The sequence below is a fragment of the Capra hircus genome, chromosome 6 (genome assembly GCF_001704415.2).
Source record: "Capra hircus breed San Clemente chromosome 6, ASM170441v1, whole genome shotgun sequence".
NCBI classification, from domain to species: Eukaryota; Metazoa; Chordata; class Mammalia; order Artiodactyla; family Bovidae; genus Capra; species Capra hircus.
This window is the reverse complement of record NC_030813.1, coordinates 87,306,789-87,328,233: the sequence shown is the minus strand read 5'-3', so window position 1 is coordinate 87,328,233 and position 21,445 is coordinate 87,306,789. Positions and strand designations below refer to the sequence as shown.

Here is a 21,445-nt window from a genome sequence, read left to right as displayed (position 1 = left end):
AGGCGGGTGGTAATATTTAATGATTGCCAATTTAATTGAAATAGCATTTATGCCAAATTCTCAGTATTAACAATTGACTGACTCATTGATCTTTGAGAAACCCATGATGCAATCTCTCTTTTGAGCTGATTTGATCATTGGTGGAAACCTAAGGAAGACAAACAGTAACAGACAGTGATGTAGTACTAGAAGCTGCCATTCTAGATACCAGCAGAAAAAAAGGAAATCAATTAAAAACATGGTTATGAGTTTAGCAATTCAAAGAAACTGGCGGTAACTTGGATCAGAGAAAAGACAATCAAATAAAAACTTAAATGGTTATGGATAAAAGGAAAAGGTAAAGAATAAAGATCAAGGAATGTAAAAATGAAATTTCATAATAATTAAGTATAAATCTGCACATAGAAAAAAAGGAAAGAAAACAGGGGAAGTGAATGGAAATGACAGTCCTTAAGTTTTTTCTCTGTAAAATGCAAATCATATTCCAGCCGGCATGCAAGAGGTTAGTTCTACTCACTGTCGGAAGGTTTGCTATCACTTAGGAAAGGTTGCTGTTCCATGATGTCCATTGGAATTTTAATACTTGGAACTTTTTCTGAGTATGGGCAGTCAGACTGTGAAAGAAATTTACAACAGTTTTATTTTATGCAGATCTCACAGGATGGATTGAACCTATCACATTATCATTTATGCTGCACTAAGAAGAACAGCCTTAGATTCAATCACTTCTCCTCTGCTGGCTTTTCAAGTTCTGTGGCATCTTCCCATCAGACTTATTTTCCTTTCTTCTAGGTTAAGGGAATTAAGTCAGTTAAAACTAGAACCACACAAACGGAGCTCACATTGTAAAGTTTTCCATAAGCTGGATTCACAATCAAATATTTATGGGTTAATTGTATGTGTCTTTGAAACAAACAGTTAAGTGTGAAAGATTAAATTTAGGAGGCTTCCTAAACTATATGTTCTTGAAATTTTGTTTCGTTTATGCTTTCCAACACTACCCCCAGGAAAATGATGATTTATCTTTCCTTCCAAGAGACGTAAGGATACTTTTTCTAATATTCACTCTTAAAGAGTCATCCATATAGACCTGAAAATAACCCTCCATCCTCTATTCTAATACTCTATCAAAACTATTTTGTACTTAAAGGTTCATCTTAATTAGCTTATTCCAAATATATTTGGGAATTTAGCAAAACGTGAGAAGATAAAGTCACAAGGAAGGTGCCTATGATGGTCAGATAAGGAGAAAAGAATCATCACCAAAATAAAAAACCATGAAGCTTCTTAAAAGAATGGACCACTTAAGCCAAAACTGTAACAGATTTCCATAGGATTAACACTTTACTGTTTTTCAGGATTCATTATACTGAATCCATGGCTATGCCTGAACCCAAAAGAGGGAATTCATCTCTTCACTGAAAGTACCAAGGAGATGACATTTAGTTGAAAGGGGAAAAATGGGAACTACGGATGAAAGAAAGTAAAAAACAAATCTTATCATAAAACTATTACACATATAGAAAATTCCTTTATGATAAATCTAAAGAGGATAATGATCCTTAAATATTAAATTAAAATATTGAATTAAAATATTTCAAAAGATTAAAATATTGCACTGGAATTGAAAAAAAATGAAAATGTCAAGAACAGGTTTTGGTGCAGTATTTGAAAGTTTCCCCAAATAATAGCATTTATAGATGAACAGAATGGCAGCTCACCCTTAATCATACATAGCCTAATGGATGGGTTCAAAAATGACTGAGTGGCTCAAAAGGTGAGCAAGCCATAATTTTTACTACTTTTGCTCACAAATATTAGAGTTGGAATTCTCATACCCTTGTGTGGCTCCCTATATCCGTGGATGCCAAACCATACAATGACCAAGTGAACATTAGGAAAGCCACATTTCAAATGGAGAATCCCAAATAATGGGCTCAACACTCAGAACTTATGGTACAGATATAGTGTGGCTGGATTCACTGTCTAGGATACATATATTAGCTTGCTTGGTTGCTTTTGTGGGGGCAAGGGGACAGGGGAAAGAGGAGAAAGAGGAAAAGAAACACATATCACACATTATCTTCAAGAAATCTGTTGGAAATATGGATTGAAAATGATACATATTATTAATAAACGAATAGCACTGCTTAAATAAGATGTGATTTGCTGAAAATCAAACCTAAGAATTAGAAACAGGAGCTCATTTGATCCAACCTCTGACATTAGAGAGCACTAAATTTAAAACATTCTTAAAAGTAGATATTTTATTACTATTTTTTCCTTAAAATTCATTAGAGAAGATGATTCCATAAAATTATTTCACACATTTATAACGTGTAATGAATTTTAAGTTTGGTGTCCATGTACATAAACTGAGGTACTGGTCTTGAAAATTCAAGATGAAATACTGCTTTAATTATCTCAGTATTTCAGGCAATCTTTACTTTGCCTTGAGTAGCCTAGAAATTGATTTCAAAATTTGATTTCTATCAATGTGTAAACGCATCTTTCTAGTTAACACTGCATCTTAATCTGTGCTGCAGTTTAAGCACATTCTCTCTTTTTCTGTCATCACTGGGAACAGAAAATCTATACACCTGTTCTCATTGAAGATGGATGATGACGGTCACAAAAGCTTCCTCAGACTCCTTCTCTCTTTAGCTAAATGTGCCTCATGTATTTAGCCTTTTCTTATTGGATCAATTTATCTAAAATCCAATTTCATCTGTTGCCTTCCTTCACTGTACTCTTCCCAAGTTCTCCAAAAAGAATACAGTATCAGACAACTTGACCAATTGAAAATAACCAGACAGGCCTGTATGAGAGCTTTGCTTTTGCCAATATGTGTATGCTTAGAAAAATGACTCAACATTTCTCAGTCTAAAGTTCCTCATCCGTAGAACAGGAACAAAAGTAAAGAGCTGTTTTGGCAATTAAGGACAAGGTATGCCTGATCCATCAAAATGATCAAGTACAGACCAGACAATGAAAACTAACAAGACTCTCATGTTAGAAGGATACTGGGGATTCCATTAGAATGGGGATACTGCACTGTGTAAAATCTAAAACAAATCTACAAATCTTCATGTAGAAGGTGTCATTTTGGCTGTCCTTTCAGAAAGCTATTGAGATAAGCTACTCGTGTGAGTGTGTGTTTGTGTGTGAAAGAAAAGCAAATCCCAGATTTTCTTCCAATCCTGACTATAGACTCTAGTGAAACACCAAAATTTCTGTGAAATGTTTTCCTAAAAAGTGGACAATCATTTTTTTTCTTAGCATAGTTATACAATTGCAAGAAGATCACCTAAATGACAACACTGACTATTATAATTATGTAAAAAGATCCCCAAATGCCAATTTCCTTTCCATTTTATTGAAGGGTTACAGCAAAGCAATCTCAAATTATGCTTAAGTCCATATGACCCAGTAATCTCACTACTGGGAATGTACCCTGAGAAAACCAGAATTCAAAAAGACACACGTACCCCAGTGTTCATTACTGCAGCACTATTTACAATATAGCCAGGACATGGAAGCAACCTAAATGCCCACTGACAGATGAATGGATAAAGAAGACGTAGTACATATATAAAATGGAATATTACTAAGCCATATAAAGGAACAAAGGTGGGTCATCTATAGAGACATGGATGGACCTACAGTCTGTATATAGAGTGAAGTCAGAGAGAAAAAACAAATAGCATATCATATATTAATGCATATGTGGGGAATCTAGAAAACAGTACAGATGAACCTACTCACAGGACAGGAATAGATGCACAACATGTGGACACAGTGTGGCAAAGTAGGGGAGTGCGACAAATTGGGAGAGTAAGACTGACATATATGCACTCCCATGTGTTAACAAACAGCTAGCGTGAACTTGCTCTATAGCACAGGGAATTCAGCTTGCTGCTCTCTGGTGACCTAGACGGATGGGATGGGAGGGAGGTCCAGGAGGGAGAGGATATATGTATACATATAGCTGATTCACTTCATGGTCTAGCAGAAACACACAACATTGTAAAGCAACTATACCTCAATACATTTTAAAAAATTATGTCAAAGTCCAGTGCAAGGATAAATAAAATAGCTGAGAAGCTTGTTTGAGAGCCCACTCAAATAGATACAGAGATCCCAGGAGGGGAGGTCACCAGCATTTGTCCTCATCAGGCTTAAAATTATACAGAACTGAGTTATTACCTCAAATTTAAATCCTGGATTATCAATAATAAACCCAATATATTTTATAGCTATGAAGCAAGCTTCCTTTTTTTTTAATCTAGGAGATCAGAGATTAAAGTTGTTTAGATATGGTGGGCTTGATTTTCTAGAAGTCATTATATCATTACTAGCATATTCACAGTTACAAAAGATTCCAGAAATATTTTTTAAAAAACAAAGAAAGAAAATAAAGGGCAAACAAAGGTGAAAAGTGACAAACAGCATGACCAGTAAACATTCTTGGAACTCAGACATACATCACACAGAAGGGTTAAAAAAAAAAAAATACCATTTTCACATTTGTTTAACCAACTTTGGAATTTTACTTCGGAATTTTAGAAAGCCCCTTACATCATCATTGTCACTGTCCAGACTTCCCTTCTTCTTTTTCTTCTTCTTCTCATCCTCCTTCTTTTTCTTGTCCTTTTCTGGAATGACATCATCGAGGAAGCTGAGGTCGTGCTGGGAGAAGAGGTAGTCCATGCCTTTTCTGACAGCTACAAGTGCCAAGATCTGGAAGGACAGATACAAAGGGTAGGAAAGAACGCATGTCAGAGCAGTCTGAGTATTAATACTGCTCTACCAAGATCAGTAGGAACGTTTTTGTACAAGGCTAAAGTATGACAGAACTTGTCTGGCTTGTATGGACTTATATTAAGTGGACCATAAACATTTTCTTCACGAGGAAGGTTGGTTCATAGAAGTCTTTGGCTCACTTAATTTTGTTCCCTGTAATGTATGATCCCTCCATTTGGAATTTCTGTGTGAAAGCATTATTTTTTAAAGCATTTTCTTCCATGTCAGATTTTCAATAAAATAACTAAAGTTTCAAAGGAAAAACAGCCTGCATATGATTGCTAATTGTTCAAAATTAAACCATTATACAGGTTTTTGAAAGTCAAAAAATGTGTACAATGCATAGTTCACAGAGACATCTCCAAAATATTAATAATGGGGAGTACTCATTGGACAGAGAAGCCTGGCGTGTTGCGATTCACAGGGTCACAAACAGTCGGACACGAGAACTCATTGGAAAAGACTGTGATGCTAGGAGGGATTGGGGGCAGGAGGAAAAGGGGATGACAGAGGATGAGAAGGCTGGATGGCATCACCGACTCGATGGACGTGAGTTTGAGTGAACTCCAGGAGTTGGTGACGGACAGGGAGGCCTGGCGTGCTGCAATTCATGGGGTCGCAAAGAGTTGGACATGACCGAGCAACTCAACTGAACTGAACTGATTTAGTTTAAGTTAAGTTGCTCAGTCGTGTCCGACTCTTTGCGACCCCATGGACTATAGCCCACCAGGCTCTTCCATCCATGGGATTCTCCAGGCAAGAATACTGGAGTGGGTTGCCATTTCCTTCTCCAGGGAATCTTCCTGACCCAGGGATCGAACCCAGGCTCCCGTATTAGAGGCAGACGCTTTAACCTCTGAGCCACCACTCAGACCATTTATTCCAATGGGGTGACTTTAATCACTACCTTTAACTGAATATTTACCCTTAGTCAGACACCGTGTTAAACTCTTAGACAATTTCTCATTTATTCCCATGATGACCAACCCAAAAGGTAGATGTTAGTATCTCTAACCCAAAGGAAGAGAAAACTAAAGCTTAGGGACATATGCAGGTTATCCAAGATCACAAAGCCAGATAAAGGGAGAAGACAAAAGGTCCCAGTTTTCTAACTTGAACCCCAGGACTCTTGAGCTCTGTCTCTTTGATTTTATGAACTGCTCTTGAAGGTATATTAAAGATGCTTTTGCTCAGCAGCAAAATTAATATGCAGTAAGACCTGGAAGTCCTGACTCTGCTTCAAATTAACAGTTGTCTTTAGATTATGCTCTATGTCAGCCTCTGCATCTCTTAGAGAAATGACAACTTAATTAAAAAGAAAAAAAAGCAAAAAAAAAAAAAGTAAAGCTACAGTAGCATTATTTCCCACACACACACAAATTCAATGATGAAGTCAAATACAGAGCTAGCATTTCCTTATGTCCTTCTTCATTTGTGATTCAGAGTTGAACGTTAGCTGTTTCACCTTCCTTCACATCATAACATGGCAAGGAGAGCCCAGACTTACCCTTACACTTAGCATGATACAAATTTGAAGAACTTCAAAAACTAAGCTTAGCTCTCCATTTCTTCTAATTCACTCATTGACCTCTTATAAGCTGCCAAACTGGTCCTCTATTATTTGATCTGAAGTGTACCTGAAGTGTATTCTGATTGACTCTAATGTACAGCAATATTTTAAAAATAACTAATGTCATGTGTACTTGTATCTACCATGTGTCAGGCATTATGCTATCCACCTTATATTCATTATTCATGCACATAATAAAACAAAGATGCCATTCTCATTTTACTGATGAGTTCATGGGGGCTCAGGGAAGTTCACAGGTCTGCATGAACCAGAGCCAATACCTGAACTCAGCTGTCTGACTACAAGGTCCAGCCTAGACAACCAGAGACCTGGGAACCCCAAGTTATTACCCACCAAACTGATTAGGTCAAAACTCAAAACAACAACAACAACAACAACAACAACTGGAACTATCCATAAAAGACACATGTGTCATCAATATTATAATAACTGCATGATGTTGGTGTGATCTCATGGGTAGGTTCAATCAGAACAATCCCTACCATGACTGGAAAAATGATAGCAGCCACGGTGGACTTGAGGATCCAGAGCAAGGCTAGACAGAGCACCTGCAGGAAAGTGAACAAGTGCACTCGCCGCAGCGGGACGTGACGCAGGTAGATAAAGTCAGGCTGATGCTTCAGAGGCATCAGGAGCAGCTTCAGACGATCCATGAACTGGGGAGAAAAGGGAAGGGCAGGACAAGCGCATTACTTCAAGGGCTGAGGCACCAAGTCATTTCTTTCCATCTAACTAACCACGGGTGTTTTATAGCCTGTATTTTAGGCAAGCAAGGACCTTGTTAGAGAACACTGGTCAGGAAGAGAAGATGCATCATTTAACATAGTAAGGCAGTACGACTCTTCCAGTTTTTGTTACTTTGCAGGAAAGTTATGCAGCTATAGGACAATATGAGACAAAGTGGCCACTAAAGAATAAAGCCTCAAAGTCAAATATAAACTCAAGATGTTCATCTCCTACATTTTTTTTAAGATCCTGGAGTTTTCCTTTCATTTTATTAAACTTTATTTATTTTTGGTTGTGCTGGGTCTTCACTGCTGTGCATGAACTTTCTTGGTTGCAGTGAGCAGTGGCTACTCTCTAGCTGTGGTGCACGGCTTCTCATTGCGGTGGCTTCTCTTGTTGCGGCTTGCCAGCTCGGGAGCACACTCTCAGTGGATGCGGCATGCTGGCTTAGTTGATCTACGACATGTGGGATCTTCCCAGAGCAGGGATCAAACCCACGTCCCTTGCACTGGCAGGCAGATTCTTAACCACTGGACCACCAAGGAAGGCCTCAGCTCCTATTTTCTACATGTACTATCTACACCTTAGGAGAGAAGAGCCTGGGCCTATGCTACTAATAACGTGTTAAAGGAAGATAGCTAACTCATGTATTTCCCTGTGCCTAAGCTGACTTATCTGAAAAGAAGAGGCAATGCTATGTATCACATATATTTCAATACTGTTTTAAGGATATAAAAGAAGTATCTGACCTGAAAATGGGAATGCATTGGTATTTTCATAAATTTTGCATTATCTATGGCATAACTTAACTAATATATTCAGCAATAAATTACCATTTCCCAGGGAAAAGCCATGTGAATACTGTAGTGACTTTTAGATCACCAACAACTAGTTACCTGACCTAGGAAAGGGTATTCCACTGTTATGTATAAACAGGTATTAAAATGACTACTGAACACCTATGTGCCCGGTGTTGTGCTTCAAAGAACAACTACTGAGTTTACATCAATCATGATAATAATGATGATATTTAAATAACTATCATAGGAATTTTCACATGGAATATGCTTACTAAACATCTGCTGAATCGAATAATCATTTATAAGAACTCTGAAATAATATCTCTACTTTCTCTCTAGAGGAAAGGGGAAAATGTAAAGTAAATAGGCTATCACAATCTTCCCTGAAGTGATTTCCTATTTAAACAGTTTTCTTCCTTCCTCCAAAGTTATTTTTGACTGATAGGAGCAGTCCCACCTATGAAGACTGAGGTACCAAAATTGTTTACTAACTCGAATCTTGCCCAAAAGGTCTAAAAGAGGAAGAGTCGGGAATTCCCTGGTGGTCCAGGGGTAGTTCTCTGAGCTTTCACTGCAGAGGGCACAGGTTCAATCCCTGGTAGAGGAACTAAGATCCCACAAGCTGCACAGTGTGGCCAAAATAATAAATAAATAAAATTAAAAGAGGGAGAGTCAAGAGAAAAAGTAAAGAGAAAGGGCAATAGGGCAATACCACAGTAGAATTGTAAAAATCCACTAGCTATCCTTTCAGCAAGGGATCTTTTTTCCCCTACTGTTATAAATTCACTGATTTTCTTTCCTTTCTGTTTAACTTAATAAGCTTGTAGCTCCAACCATTGATTATACATCTAGAACACATAAATCAAACTTTTGATCTAGACTGACTTATTTAGGCCAAATAAAAATATGAACTATTTGTTTGGGGACCATGTTTGTTTCATATTTTTACATTTAAAGTAAGAAAGAATATTTACTATGTTAGGTAAAAATATTTTTACACATTTATACTTCCCAGAAGTTTCATGGACATTCATGAAGTAAACCCACATTCACATTCTTCTAGCCCAGTCTATGAAGAACCACCTTGTATTGTGTAATAAATATACAAATGGTGAAGAACTCTGCTCAAAGAACTCTACTCAATAAAAGAGCCTTTCTCTTTTTGGAGTTCTGGCCACTCTATCAGACTCTAAAATCAAATTAATCTAAATCCAATAAATGAAAACAAGGATTCTTACAAAGGGGTTTAAATAAATTCTTATGATGCTCACAGGACATGCAGTCTTTTCCATTAAAACATCACTAAGTGCTAAATAAGGCTACAGTTAACAAGGCGCCAGAAAGCAGAAGTATTTCCAGTTTCCTGGTGCCAATTAAAGTAAACCTCAATTGAAAGACAAAGTCCCTTAAGGTTTCCTTAATGATTTTTTAAAAAGAGGAGGCCAGTTTTACCCAAGATGTGACAAGCTGAAATTTCTGACAAAAGTAGCACATTAACCATGTTGACTTGATTCCTTCATTGGTGCAAAACTCTTGATCAGTGATCTCAGCCATGTAAAAAGCAAATCAAGTAAGAATAGGTTGCTCTTTATAGGGTAAAGGCAAATGGATAAATAGTGTCTCAAGCACTATTTCTCAGGAAGGAAAGAAGGGAGGGAGGAAGTAAGGAGGGAGGGAGGGAGATCACAGAGAGATTTCTTATTTTCCTAGTCAAATGGCCTTCAACAGCTTATTTCAAGGATGAGTATACATGACAACATTTGTTAAAAAACTTACTTTTGTTAATTAAATCAGAAACACAGGTGAATGGTGGAGAAAACAGAAAATAAATGCATTTTTAGCACTTTTTTTCAATGATCTATTACTGGACTGTTTATACTACTACTAGAAAATATAACTAACTATGCTTAGATTGCTATGGAAAACTTACCTGCACACCATTAAGAGATGCTACTCCCATATACAGGAACACACCATAGAGTACAGGCATGGGAATAAACTAGGATGGAAAAAAATTGAAGAAAGTTTAAAAACAATAATAAAATAATAATAATAATAAAAACAGTAAAAGAGAGGGTCAGTTTAAATAAACGCTAAATCTGAAACTAAAAGATAGGACTTAGTAACACAGTGACCACTCATCAGTGTGCTTTACTCATCATTGATAAACTTCTAAACACTTTGTACTAGAAAGAAAGAAAGGAGGGTGAAGGAGACTTTCATATTGATGAAGCATCTGATGCTTGTTTGCACTTTTTAAAAACAATTAGCATGCATGACCTTAAAATGACTTTTTCAGTGGAGAAAAAGTCTGTTTCCCTTTCCCTTAAAAGGAATGACCACGTAAATCAGATGTTTGCATGAACTGTGCAGCAGAAAGAAAGGCAGAGGGTTGCCCCAGTCCTGAGACCAAATTTCTGTCCCAATAGTCTGCTGGCTTTTCTCTAAATAATTTTCACCAAGTGAAAATTACAGTATTTACTACACCAAATATCAGCTTGGTGTATATATGCCTCTTTCAATTAAGTAAACATCAAATGACTGTCCCCTTTCTTTTTCTTGGGAATATTAAGAGGACTAAGTAATGAGAATGCTGCTTAAAAGGAGCATAGAGCATCTGGAAGCAATTAATCACACACACAGATTAATACATATCCTTTAATAATGAATTAATACATTTTCATGCATCAGTTAGCAAGAATTTATACAGTAACGTAAGGGAAGTTCCAATATGATGTTTGTAGCTTTTGTCTATTTCTAAACCTTTGAAATGTTCCTAGCACTGTGGAAACAAGTCAAATCAGGGATGACTGTTTCTGGGAAGTCTTCTATCCGAACAACAACAAAAAAGGGTTCTCAAGCTTGGATTTTGAAAAGAAGTTCAAGTTCAGGAGTTCTCAAAGCTCAAATACTAAAACCACAATCAATTAAGTCCAGTCTTACCAAATCTGCACAAAGGAGGCTATTGTAGCCAGAAAACAGTATGACTTTAGAGTAATTTTTAAAGAACTATCACATGTATTAAGAAATTGAAGCAAAATGTTTATCAGCCTTTCCTTGTGATTACCTCAAACAGTTCTGTATCTGAGACCCTAGAGAAATAGGATAAATTCCAAAATAGGTCATAACTGCCAACTGTTATTGATTAGCCATAAAAACTTAAACTTATATAGAGAAAATATACCATTTTATGAAAACATTATGTGCCTCTTCTAAAGAAGACCAACAATGTTAACATAGCTAATCTGATCTTGAACTCAGAAAATTAAATGACTTCGAAAGTTGAAGGTGGTGGGAAGGGCAGTGTGAGTGGCAGCGAAGCCGTGCATCCTGTAATACCCAACAGTCACCACAGAGGTGAACGTATCATGTTCCAGACACTGGAGTCTGGACAGTTGTTTTCATTTTCTTTAGAACGTATGTGTTTCCATTCCTTATGATGCTTCCATACAAATTTATTTGAAAAAATACAAAATGAAACTAACAAAAAGACCCTTTCATATTTTGACTTGTTTTATTTTAATTAAATTTTATTGGCATATAGTTGTTTTACAATATTGTGCTAGTTTCTGCTATAGAGCAAAGTGAATCAGTTGTTTGTATACATATTATCACCTCTTTTTATGTTTTGACTTATTGTTTTGTTTTGACTTATTTCTTAATTTTTAAAATATCTTCCACAGACAAGGCCACTTCCATTCTCCCTTAATATATGACGATTTCTTATCATTTCATTTCTAATTTCTTGGGAAGAAATGAAAGGTGGAAGGAGAGAAAAGTAGTATATAGTTCATGGGAAACTTGTTAGAAATCCTGCCATAGTTACTTTTTAATCTGGCTTAAAAGAAAGTAATCACAAAGATGATCTTGGACCTTATCCCCACCTGTCACCTAAGCTTAGCTAAGCATTTTCTTGAACGTGGTTCTAATGCCAGAGTGAAGGCAATTTGTGCCTTGAGCCTAGGTCTGTTCTCTCTGAACTGATGATGACACATATTACCAAATTAATCACAAGATGAAATCAGAAGGTAGCATTAACTCAGAATATGGTATGAGGAGGAAAATAGCTTTAGATATTATCATGTTTTTTTAAAAAATTATTCTGTGGTAAAAATAGTACATATGAAGAAGGCTATTAATTTGATTTTTAGCTAAGTTCAATGTAATACAAATGTCTTATTAAATCCACCATTTTCTTATGATAGTGTGGTGTCTCAGTAAAAATCTTTCAGTTCAGAAATTTTGATGAAACATAACAGAATTACTGGGTTAGAGGATATTTTTTATTGGATTTGATTTATGAGTCATATCAGAAGGTCAATCCCTAAAAATTCATCACAATATAATATTAATCACAATAGAAATTTCCCAAAGAAAGGAAGAGAAGAATGTGCTTTAAAAAAAAAAGGATCCCATTTTAACTACTATGATATACATAGTAATATCAGGGAGACACTAATATAAAGCAAGACAAGAGAAATTAAAACATATAACACAAGGTATACTAAATTCACAGGCATATCAAGAAGTATCAAATGATAAAATTCTGCCAAAAATCATACAAATAAGCGATCATACCCAGAATGCCAAAAAAGCATAATTGTAGATAAATATTATTGTATAATGCTTTCAATAAACATTAAAAATGAAAAAAAATTAAATGCTTGATCCTATCACTAGGTAGAATAATGAAACAGAGATGAGATCAATATTAACATATCAGACAATGTTACCAAAATTTTCAAATTCTGGTGACAGTCTTCCCTTTGATTTTGATACTGTTAGATTATCCCCATAAGAAAAAAAAACGTAAAAATGGTAAATGCAATTTTCAAAAAAGGGGAGAGGGGTTTGAAGTTGTCCACAGCACAGATTTCAGTACAAGAATGAGGTCTCCCAGCAGAATCATAGTCAGTGTGTGTGTGTATAAAACCGAGAATGAGATCTTGATAAGAGCATGGGCACAGAGGTTAGACAGACGTGGGTTACAATTCTGGTACTTGCCATTGTGCAACCCAGAGAAAATGATTTAACTTCCCCAGTCTTCAGTATTCTCATCCATATAGTGCTTATGGTAAAGATTTGCTGTTGTTTAGTCACTCAGTCGTGTCCAACTCTTTGTGAGACCCATGGACTGTAGCCCACCAGGCTCCTCTGCGCATGGGATTTCCCACGCAAGAATACTGGAGCTTCCTTCTCCAAGGGATCTTCCTGATCCAAGGATTGAATCCACCTCTCCTTCATTGGCAGGGAGATTCTTTACTGCTGAGCCACCGGGGAAGCCCCATAACAAAGACTGCATAGCACAGATATTTAGTTCAGGGTCTGGCTCATAATAGATATCTGATGAGTACAGCCCTGTGCTGTGCTTAGTTGCTCAGTTGTGTCCAACTCTTTGTGACCCCATGGTCTGTACCTCTGTCCATGGGGATTCTCCAGGCCGGCATACTGGAGTAGGTTGCCATGCCCTCCTCGACGAACGTAGTACTGAAATCATTATCAAGAGGGCTTTTAGCGGCAGGTCGAGAAGCCTACGAGTGTAAAGCACAGGTTTCTTTGGCTCCTCTGTGGTGGGCCTGACATGGCAGGAGTTTAGGACAGAAGAAGGGCTACAAAGGTCAGAATACAAGACTTGGTTTTATCGAAGTTTTACAATATTGCTTTTTCAACACTAACAACTGTCTTCAGGAACATGTTATTAAAACAATATCCTAACACCCTTAAGCCTTAAAAATCAACGTAAGGAAGCTGCAGACTTGCAATCTGGTCCGTAATCACCGAAATCGTGGAGCAAGCTATGATGAAAGAGTTTGTAAAAAGTCTATCTTTCTCTATACTTGAGAGAATTAGATATTGGGTCAGAGACGCTGGGGAAGATCATCTCAAGGAAAATGAAAGTGAATCGTTCTTTGAGGGCAAATACTGTTTTTAATCTCAAAGGTGGTACACCACGTGGTTATGAGATCAGTTAGGCTTTGGACTCAGAACTGCCTGAGTTCAAATCTTGGCTCAAACAATTCAGGGAACTTTGTGACCTGGCAAGTTCCTCACAGTTTTTCTTAACTATAAAATTGATTCAGGTAGGGATAGTTAGGGAGTTTTGGATGGATATGTACACAGTCTAAATTTAAAATGGATAACCAACATGGACCTACTGTATAGCACCTGGAACTCTGCTCAATGTTATGTGGCAGCCTCGATGGGAGGAGAGTTTGGGAGAGAATGGATGCATGTCTGTATGTGGCTGAATCCCTTTTCAATGTTGCGAATCAATCACAACATTGTTTGTTAAATGGCTATTCTCCAAAACAAAATTTAAAAAAATAAATTTGAGATGTTAACAATACAGTAACTGGGTATTATATGGTTGGTGAAGAAATCCAATTAAAACCTTTTATAAGATTAAAAAAATCCTAAGTAAGTATAATTTTGGTAGGTGTTATTGGAGAACTAAATATAAAAAGTCTGTGCAGAGTCCTTAGTCTAAGTCCAAGTTGAATATATGAGAGCTATGAATACAATCATCTTTATCATCATCATTATCACTTCTCCTTGTTTCCCTGTTACTGAGCAGAGTGTACAGCATATAGCAGGAGCTCAACAAATGTTTGTCAAATACAATTTAAATGCTCTCCTCCACATTCTAGATCACTGAACAAATCTGAAGGATAAATTCTGGTCACTCCTCACGTTAAAGATAAACTAATTCAAGCAAAGGCAACAGAAATAGCAGTGAACTTTTCTTGATCTTTATTGCTTTAGGCCTGCCAGAAGAATGGAAAAAGAAAGCTGCAGAAACTGCCTTTCATCTTCTTCCTGCTCTTTGGTCTCCCTGAGTCTCCCCATACAGAACCCTAGCTTAACAGTCAGTATTTCCGCTGCAGAAACACAGATCTAAACTGTCTAGCCAGCCTGGGAAGTCAGTTATTCCTGCTTCTAAGCAGTTCTGTACTGAACCAGTGGTGAGATGTGAAGCATGTACCACTGATTGCTGGCCAAGGTCAAGGGGTGTCCTCCTGAACTTAAAGCTAGTACATTATGATTCCCTGCATTGCATTCTTCTCTGTAAAAAGACAGAGTTTGGCAAAGAGATCAAAACAAAAGTCATCAACTTCAAAGTAATCAATGCTCTCAGTAAGTGCCTACACAGGCATGGGGAATGACTACCCAGACTACTTAATGCATGGCAGAAAATATAACTAGCATCATCGGAGACCACCAAACCTGTGAGGGATCCAGGGAGTTGGGAGGAAAGGGTGGGAGGAAGTTGGGAGGAAATTTTAAAAAGTCACATGTTTCTTTCTGTTTCATTCATTTAATCTGCCTTTCAAAGGCAGCTCTTTGAAGTAAAACCATTCCTTAAAGTTGTCATGTGTTTCGTTAAAACACACAGTTATATAGACACATAGTCACATTCCCTCCTCTAAGTTAGGTGCTAATACTGCTTTCTAAGTGACTTCTGAGGTTAATTGTTAATCTTGACTTTTCTCAGTTATAACTTAGGTTTCAGTTAAACTACTCTCAACGTCCGTTTCTTCCTGTGTTGACTTTTCAAATGAGCTAACAAGGTTCCTGTAGTGAAATGCATGTAACTTAGCAAACTTCAGTGTTAAGAAGGGCACCTGATCTGAAACTGGCTGACCTGTTCAGATGTGGTTCCTGAAGTAAGAAATAGCCTCACTAACTGAAGTAATGAATTGCAATAGTCAATGCTAGACTATTGAACCCTTGTTTTTAATCTACATTTCCTACAATATGTTGGAAACTACATTAACAAAACAATTTCATTTCCCAGATCTTGGGCAAAATTTTGCCTGGCACAAATGATTGTTGAACTCCTTTTTTCACTTTTCACTGATTCTCATATTGACTCCTTTGTATTGACCGGAACTTGCCAGGTGGAAATAGCCACAATTATGGATACTAGTACCCGAATGAGGGGGAGCTAGAACATGAGTACTTAAGGAAGGTCAAAGGAAAAGCAAGCTTATACTCAGTGATCCCTTATACCTATATCACTCCTTTCTCTGCACTGTAATCTGTTCCTATAGATAGTAACATGTTTTACAAATCAGGAGCAAAAAGAATCAGCATAAAATGAAGAAATAAAGTTCTTTCAGCTTTAACGTCTCTGCAGCCATATTTGGGTGAGAAAAGAGTTAGGAAGAGACCGCGCATTTCTTCCTAAAAATAGCAGTTTATACACTATTTGTTCTCTGTGTCCCTTTGGAATCAGGCATGATTACTCAGTTGACAGATTCTCCAAGATAAAACCAATCTGCTATAACAAACAAAAAAAATTTGAACACATCTGACTTTTTTGAGTTAGGATTTTACACTGCATTCATGAAAAGAAATAATATAAAAATAAAAGAAAAAAGAGTGGGTGGGGATGAGTACATAGGAACTGATGGGAAGATTCTGACTTATCTTTACTAGTGGCTACGTACTAAAAGATCCTATAAAAGAAACTCTGCAGCTGTGTCGTGTGAGTGCACCTTCAGGGGTTCCAGGGGCAAATTCCTAGTAGAGCCTTCCACAACCTGAGGCCACAATGATCTCTCTAAGAGCTGACCTGTCCACATGAGGGTCCATTGGCCATGTGGGAAAAAACTGCCATTAGACTTTCCACCAGTTGATGTGCTGGGGTCTATGGGGCGACAGAGGACACACAGCACTTTAGCAGAGAATTTGATGCTATGAAACTCACAGCAAATCAAATCTACCCCACAACTTGCTCTGCATTGGCAAAGTGACAATAGATTTCCCTCTGTCCCCATAGAACATAAGATCTGTCCTTTTTTAAGGTCCTCTGTATGTAACCAGAAACAAATCCCCTGCAGTTACTTTTACTTCCCCACACATTACATGAGATACATATTCCTTCACGATTCCAGTCAAAAATTAATTACATGAGTTAATTGATATTGTGGAAATAAAGGGCAAAAGATGAATACTTAAGTATTTTACTGTTTATAAACTGTTTTGTGCATATTGTATGCATCAATCTAATTATTCCGAAGGTAAAGTCAGTCCTAGCTGTAAGTTGAGATCATATTTCTACTTTCCACGAACTCATCTAGTCGGCAATTGTCATATAAATGTGTGAACTTGAAAGAAATGACGTTTTGCCTTTCTCTGTACTTCTGTATTGTTTGAGTTCTTTACAAGAATGTACTGTTTCATTACTTGCATAATTAAATAAGCATTTAAAAAACCTTTTTTAAAATTAGAATTGTTTAAAAGCAAACAAAAATTTTCAGAGAAAAATTTGGAAGGATACTGCTAACAGTGGTTATTGACAGTTATTATTAGGTCCATAGGTGATATTCATGCTTTGTACTATAATGCCAAGCATAAGACACAAATTATAAATCACTGGCAAGTATTGTTTCTATAATAAAAAAGAATAAAATATTTGTGTTGCAAAAGAAAATGGGAAACTTCATGACACACACACACACACATATATATATATTACACTTTTTAGTACCATCTCTACTTCTAAATAGGCTTTCATATACAGTTTATACTTATCTGTTAAAGAGACATTCACCCCATCAATCAAACCTGCATATTGACCCTAACTTTCTAAATAATCTATCATTTTTATTCCTCAAAAGTTCATTTCTAAAGTTTTCCAGTTATAAATCAGTAATTTCAGTCTCTCTTTGTGGATATTAGGCCTTGTGATTTGAAGAAAATAGAAACAGTCAGCAATCATTAAGAATAAGAGAACAATTACGAAATGATCATCCTGAGTCATTCATGTTATCCAGGAGTCTAATGTGGGAAGGGAGGGTATGATTTAAAGACAAGTAAATGGGAAGTGATGGGAAGAAAAGATGTAGAGAGACTAGGAGTGAAAAATGCTGGGAGTGGAGTTCAGGTCGTAAGTGAACTATATGAAACTGCCCTAGCCATAGTCAAAAAACTCGAATAGTGGTAATTTAATATGGTTCAACCAAATTACTACAATAATAATAATAGAAGGAATGAAGGAGTGAGGAGATCAAGATAAAAGGTTTTAAAGTCTTCATTCTACCTGATCCCTGCTTCATTCAGTGTGTTATGCATGTGATAAGAAACTCGTTGATACTTCCTGGAGAATTCTATTCTTCACATATCCAGTTATCTGTCAGTATTCTGAGAAGGAGGACAAGGCGAGTATTTCATATATTTACCTTCAAGATGGGAGCCATAAAGACTGACAGACCAGTCAGAATAAACACAAGGGTTCCAGTGACTCTCTGTTCCCTGAAACCAAATCAAAAGATTACCAATCTACCTCTTGTTTTCATAAACATGCTCTTGTCTTTTCACCTTCAAACAAAAAGACTCTACATTGACCAAATCGATATTTCACAAAGGTGTGGATATCATATGTAATTAACACCTCAAGGACAGCTTATAGACTCAATAGAACTATAAAGTTCTCAAAGTTATTGCAGTGCGTGATCTGAATTCATCAAGGGAAAAAAGTAATTCTGTTAAATCCTTTGTCTTTTAGAATCAGGGTTAAAAAATCGCTTGCTCTTGGTCAATCAGTTACTGGCCTATATGAAACCCTTTTTTTTTTTTTTAAAACAAGTTGTACCATTATATAATTACACCTTCCAAAGAGCCAGTTATTACATTGCCCCACATTCTAATTAACAACCAGCTCAGGGAATTTCCCAAATGCAATAAATCCCATCAGTCTCATTTCCAAATCAACAACAACAAAAGTAATTTTTAACAAATATGATTCCCATACAACAACTCCCTCCCCCAGCTCCCAAGAAAGAATCACCCACTGTTGTGGCGTGAGAACTGATGGCCCAGTCATGTGAGCTAGTCACCCGAGCACTTAGGAGCAGAGTCTATTGCGAAAAATACACAGTAGAGTATAAAGGTCTCATAAAAGCCCTTCATGGCTACCCAGGTTGAACAGCTGGAGGTCAAGGTTTCTCAGTGCTTATGAGACAGAAAATTAAGTGGAAAATAAGAATTCCTTTCCTTTCATAGAATCTTGAAAATCATAAGCAGACTCAAGAGTTTTAGAAAGTCTCACCAGAGCTGAAAAATGAAAGGCTTTAGCCTTTAGTTATGATTATGATATACTACACACCACAGCTCCAAAATTACCTGCATGTTGAAGAAATTGAATGACCTGTTTGAGTTTTCACTCTGTACCATTTAGCCTTTTGCTAATCAAAGGAAATGTATGTAACTTGAGAAGTGAACTCAAGAAATTGTTGAAGACTCTCCCGAGTGAAAATTTAGTCCTTTCTAGAATAGCAAGCCCAGAATAAATCATTCGTCACCAGTCCTTTCTCCTCCACATTGGCCCATCTCCTTCTGACTGACACATAGATGTGTGGAGTGGCATGGTCTATAGAGCCATTTTTTTCCCCTGATTTAACATACCTCACTCCTAGGAACTTGGGCTGTTCTCCAGGTGCAGAAGTCTCTGTCTCCATCTTCAAACTGTCGATGTGAGCAATGGAGATGACAGTAGCAGCCACATACCACGGAAGGGCCATGAAGGAGCACACCACCATGAGGATGGCCACCCAAAAGAGATCCAGGTGATATCCAGCTCCTTTCTGCAGCAAGAGGTAACAAAGCCATGTGGAGAAAGCACACATACTTCTATCTAGTCATATTTCCAGATGGGAGTTAAGATTACCAAAAGAAACCAATGCACTCTGCTTGGAATACATATCTACCGAAAGGTGAGCTCCTTGAATGAGGCTTCATCTTCCTCATGCTATCCCTCAATAATTAAATGCAAAGCTGTCACATGATATACCTCCTTGAGCTAAAGTCACAGCTTGCTTGTTTAGTGTTAATTATCCTCTCTGCATCCAATCACATAACTGGAACAATAGAAATGTACAACTACCTTGAAGAGTTACTGAGATCCTCTAATAAAGTAACTGAGGCAAACTTTCTTGTGGGAGCATAAAAGGTAGTGATGGTTATAGAGTAGGAGCTCAATAAATGATGATAGTAGCAATAGTGATACTGATTGTTTTTAACATAAGCACAATAAGCTCCTTAAAAACAGATACAATGCACTCTTTGCTTGACTGTTTAGCAGTATGCTCTTCACTCAGAGAGTACTCAGCACACGTAGACTAGAGATCCGAAAGCAACCTTAAGAAAAGCAACCTTGGCACTTTATGTGGAATCTAAAAAAATGATATAACAACTTATTTACATGACAAAAATAGACTCACAGACATAGAAGACAAATTTATGGTTACCAAAGGAAAAATGGGAGTTGGGAATTAGGAGTTTGGGATTAACATAAACACAGTAATATATATAAAGTAGATAACCAACAGTGGCTGACTGTATAGCACAACCGATACTGAATCTTAAAAAGCAAAAGATTTGTATGTATATATATATATATATATGTATATATACAGATATATATATATCTAAAAATATATAATATGAAAAACTGAATCACTGCTGAACGCCTGAAGCTAACACAACATTGTAAATCAACTATACTTCAATTAAAAAATAAGGACAAAAAGTACATAAAAGACCATCTCTCGCCTTTCATAGTACAAGAAAATAATGGTTTAACAACCTATGAAACATTACACTTAAGGTAATTATACCCCCTTAATAAGAACAGGCTGATTTCAAACACTGCCAGAGAGTCACAACAACATTTACCGACTGGAAGAGCAGACGATGTAACAAAAGGTCTAGCTCTTTTACTCACTAAATAAATATTGTTAAATGTGTCCACGATGTTATTCTATGATTATATTTCTCTGCTCTGTTTGTGAAGAAATCCAATGCCTAACCCCCCTAAGGAGCCTGAGCAAACGGAGCAATCCATTTTCACAGCATGGGAGCGGCAGCGGCAAAAGCCAGTGTGCGAGCAACCTGAGCGGATGGAGAGGCTGACTGTAAAAAATGAGAGTGGGCTTTACCCTAGGAACCCGGCGACTGCTATCGTTCAGATTCTGTTACATTATTCCAAACACTATTCTCTTCTCACCGAAATGCCAAGATTTTACCCCTGGCTTGCACACATGGGTCTAATCATGTTCTCAGAGAACTCATCACAGGGAAGGGTAACTGACACAAGAAGGAAAAGCTTATTTTTACTTTGTCCAGGTTTAGCTAAGAATGAGAGCCTCCTTGAGAGATAAACAGGGTAATATATCTTCATAAAACCAGTTCATTGCAGTACAAAGCATAAGGGTTTGAACTGGGACTAGTTTAACGTAGGGGAGAGGAGGGCAAGGTAGTGACTAATGAGGTGAATATATGCTACATCTGAGGTTCTCAGTCATTCACTCTGTCAACAAACTCTGACTGCCAACTTATGAACAGACACAGGCTTAGGTGTTGGTGACATATTTGCAAATAAACCAGACAAAAATTCCTGCTCTAGTGGAGTTTCCATTCTACCAAAGGAGACACCGCTAAACAACATAAAAAAGTAATCTATACAATATCTAAAACAGTGGAAAGCACGAAGGAGAACAAAAATTGGATTTGGAGGCTGAAT

The 21,445-nt window shown here is 37.0% G+C and overlaps 1 protein-coding gene across 3 annotated transcripts in view; it reads right to left on the bottom strand.

The window, feature by feature from the left end:
• The window catches only part of SLC4A4 (solute carrier family 4 member 4), a 369,377-nt gene that overhangs the window by 7,275 nt on the left and 340,657 nt on the right, over positions 1 to 21,445 (bottom strand). For all 3 annotated transcript variants that reach the window (XM_018049558.1, XM_013964709.2, XM_005681740.3), the window contains exons 19-24: positions 19,330 to 19,508; positions 18,105 to 18,177; positions 9,851 to 9,919; positions 6,877 to 7,050; positions 4,579 to 4,740; positions 518 to 614 (exon numbers count right to left, since the gene is read on the bottom strand). In XM_018049558.1, the coding sequence (XP_017905047.1) occupies positions 518 to 614; positions 4,579 to 4,740; positions 6,877 to 7,050; positions 9,851 to 9,919; positions 18,105 to 18,177; positions 19,330 to 19,508 (754 nt within the window). The remainder of the gene's footprint in view (positions 1 to 517; positions 615 to 4,578; positions 4,741 to 6,876; positions 7,051 to 9,850; positions 9,920 to 18,104; positions 18,178 to 19,329; positions 19,509 to 21,445) is intronic.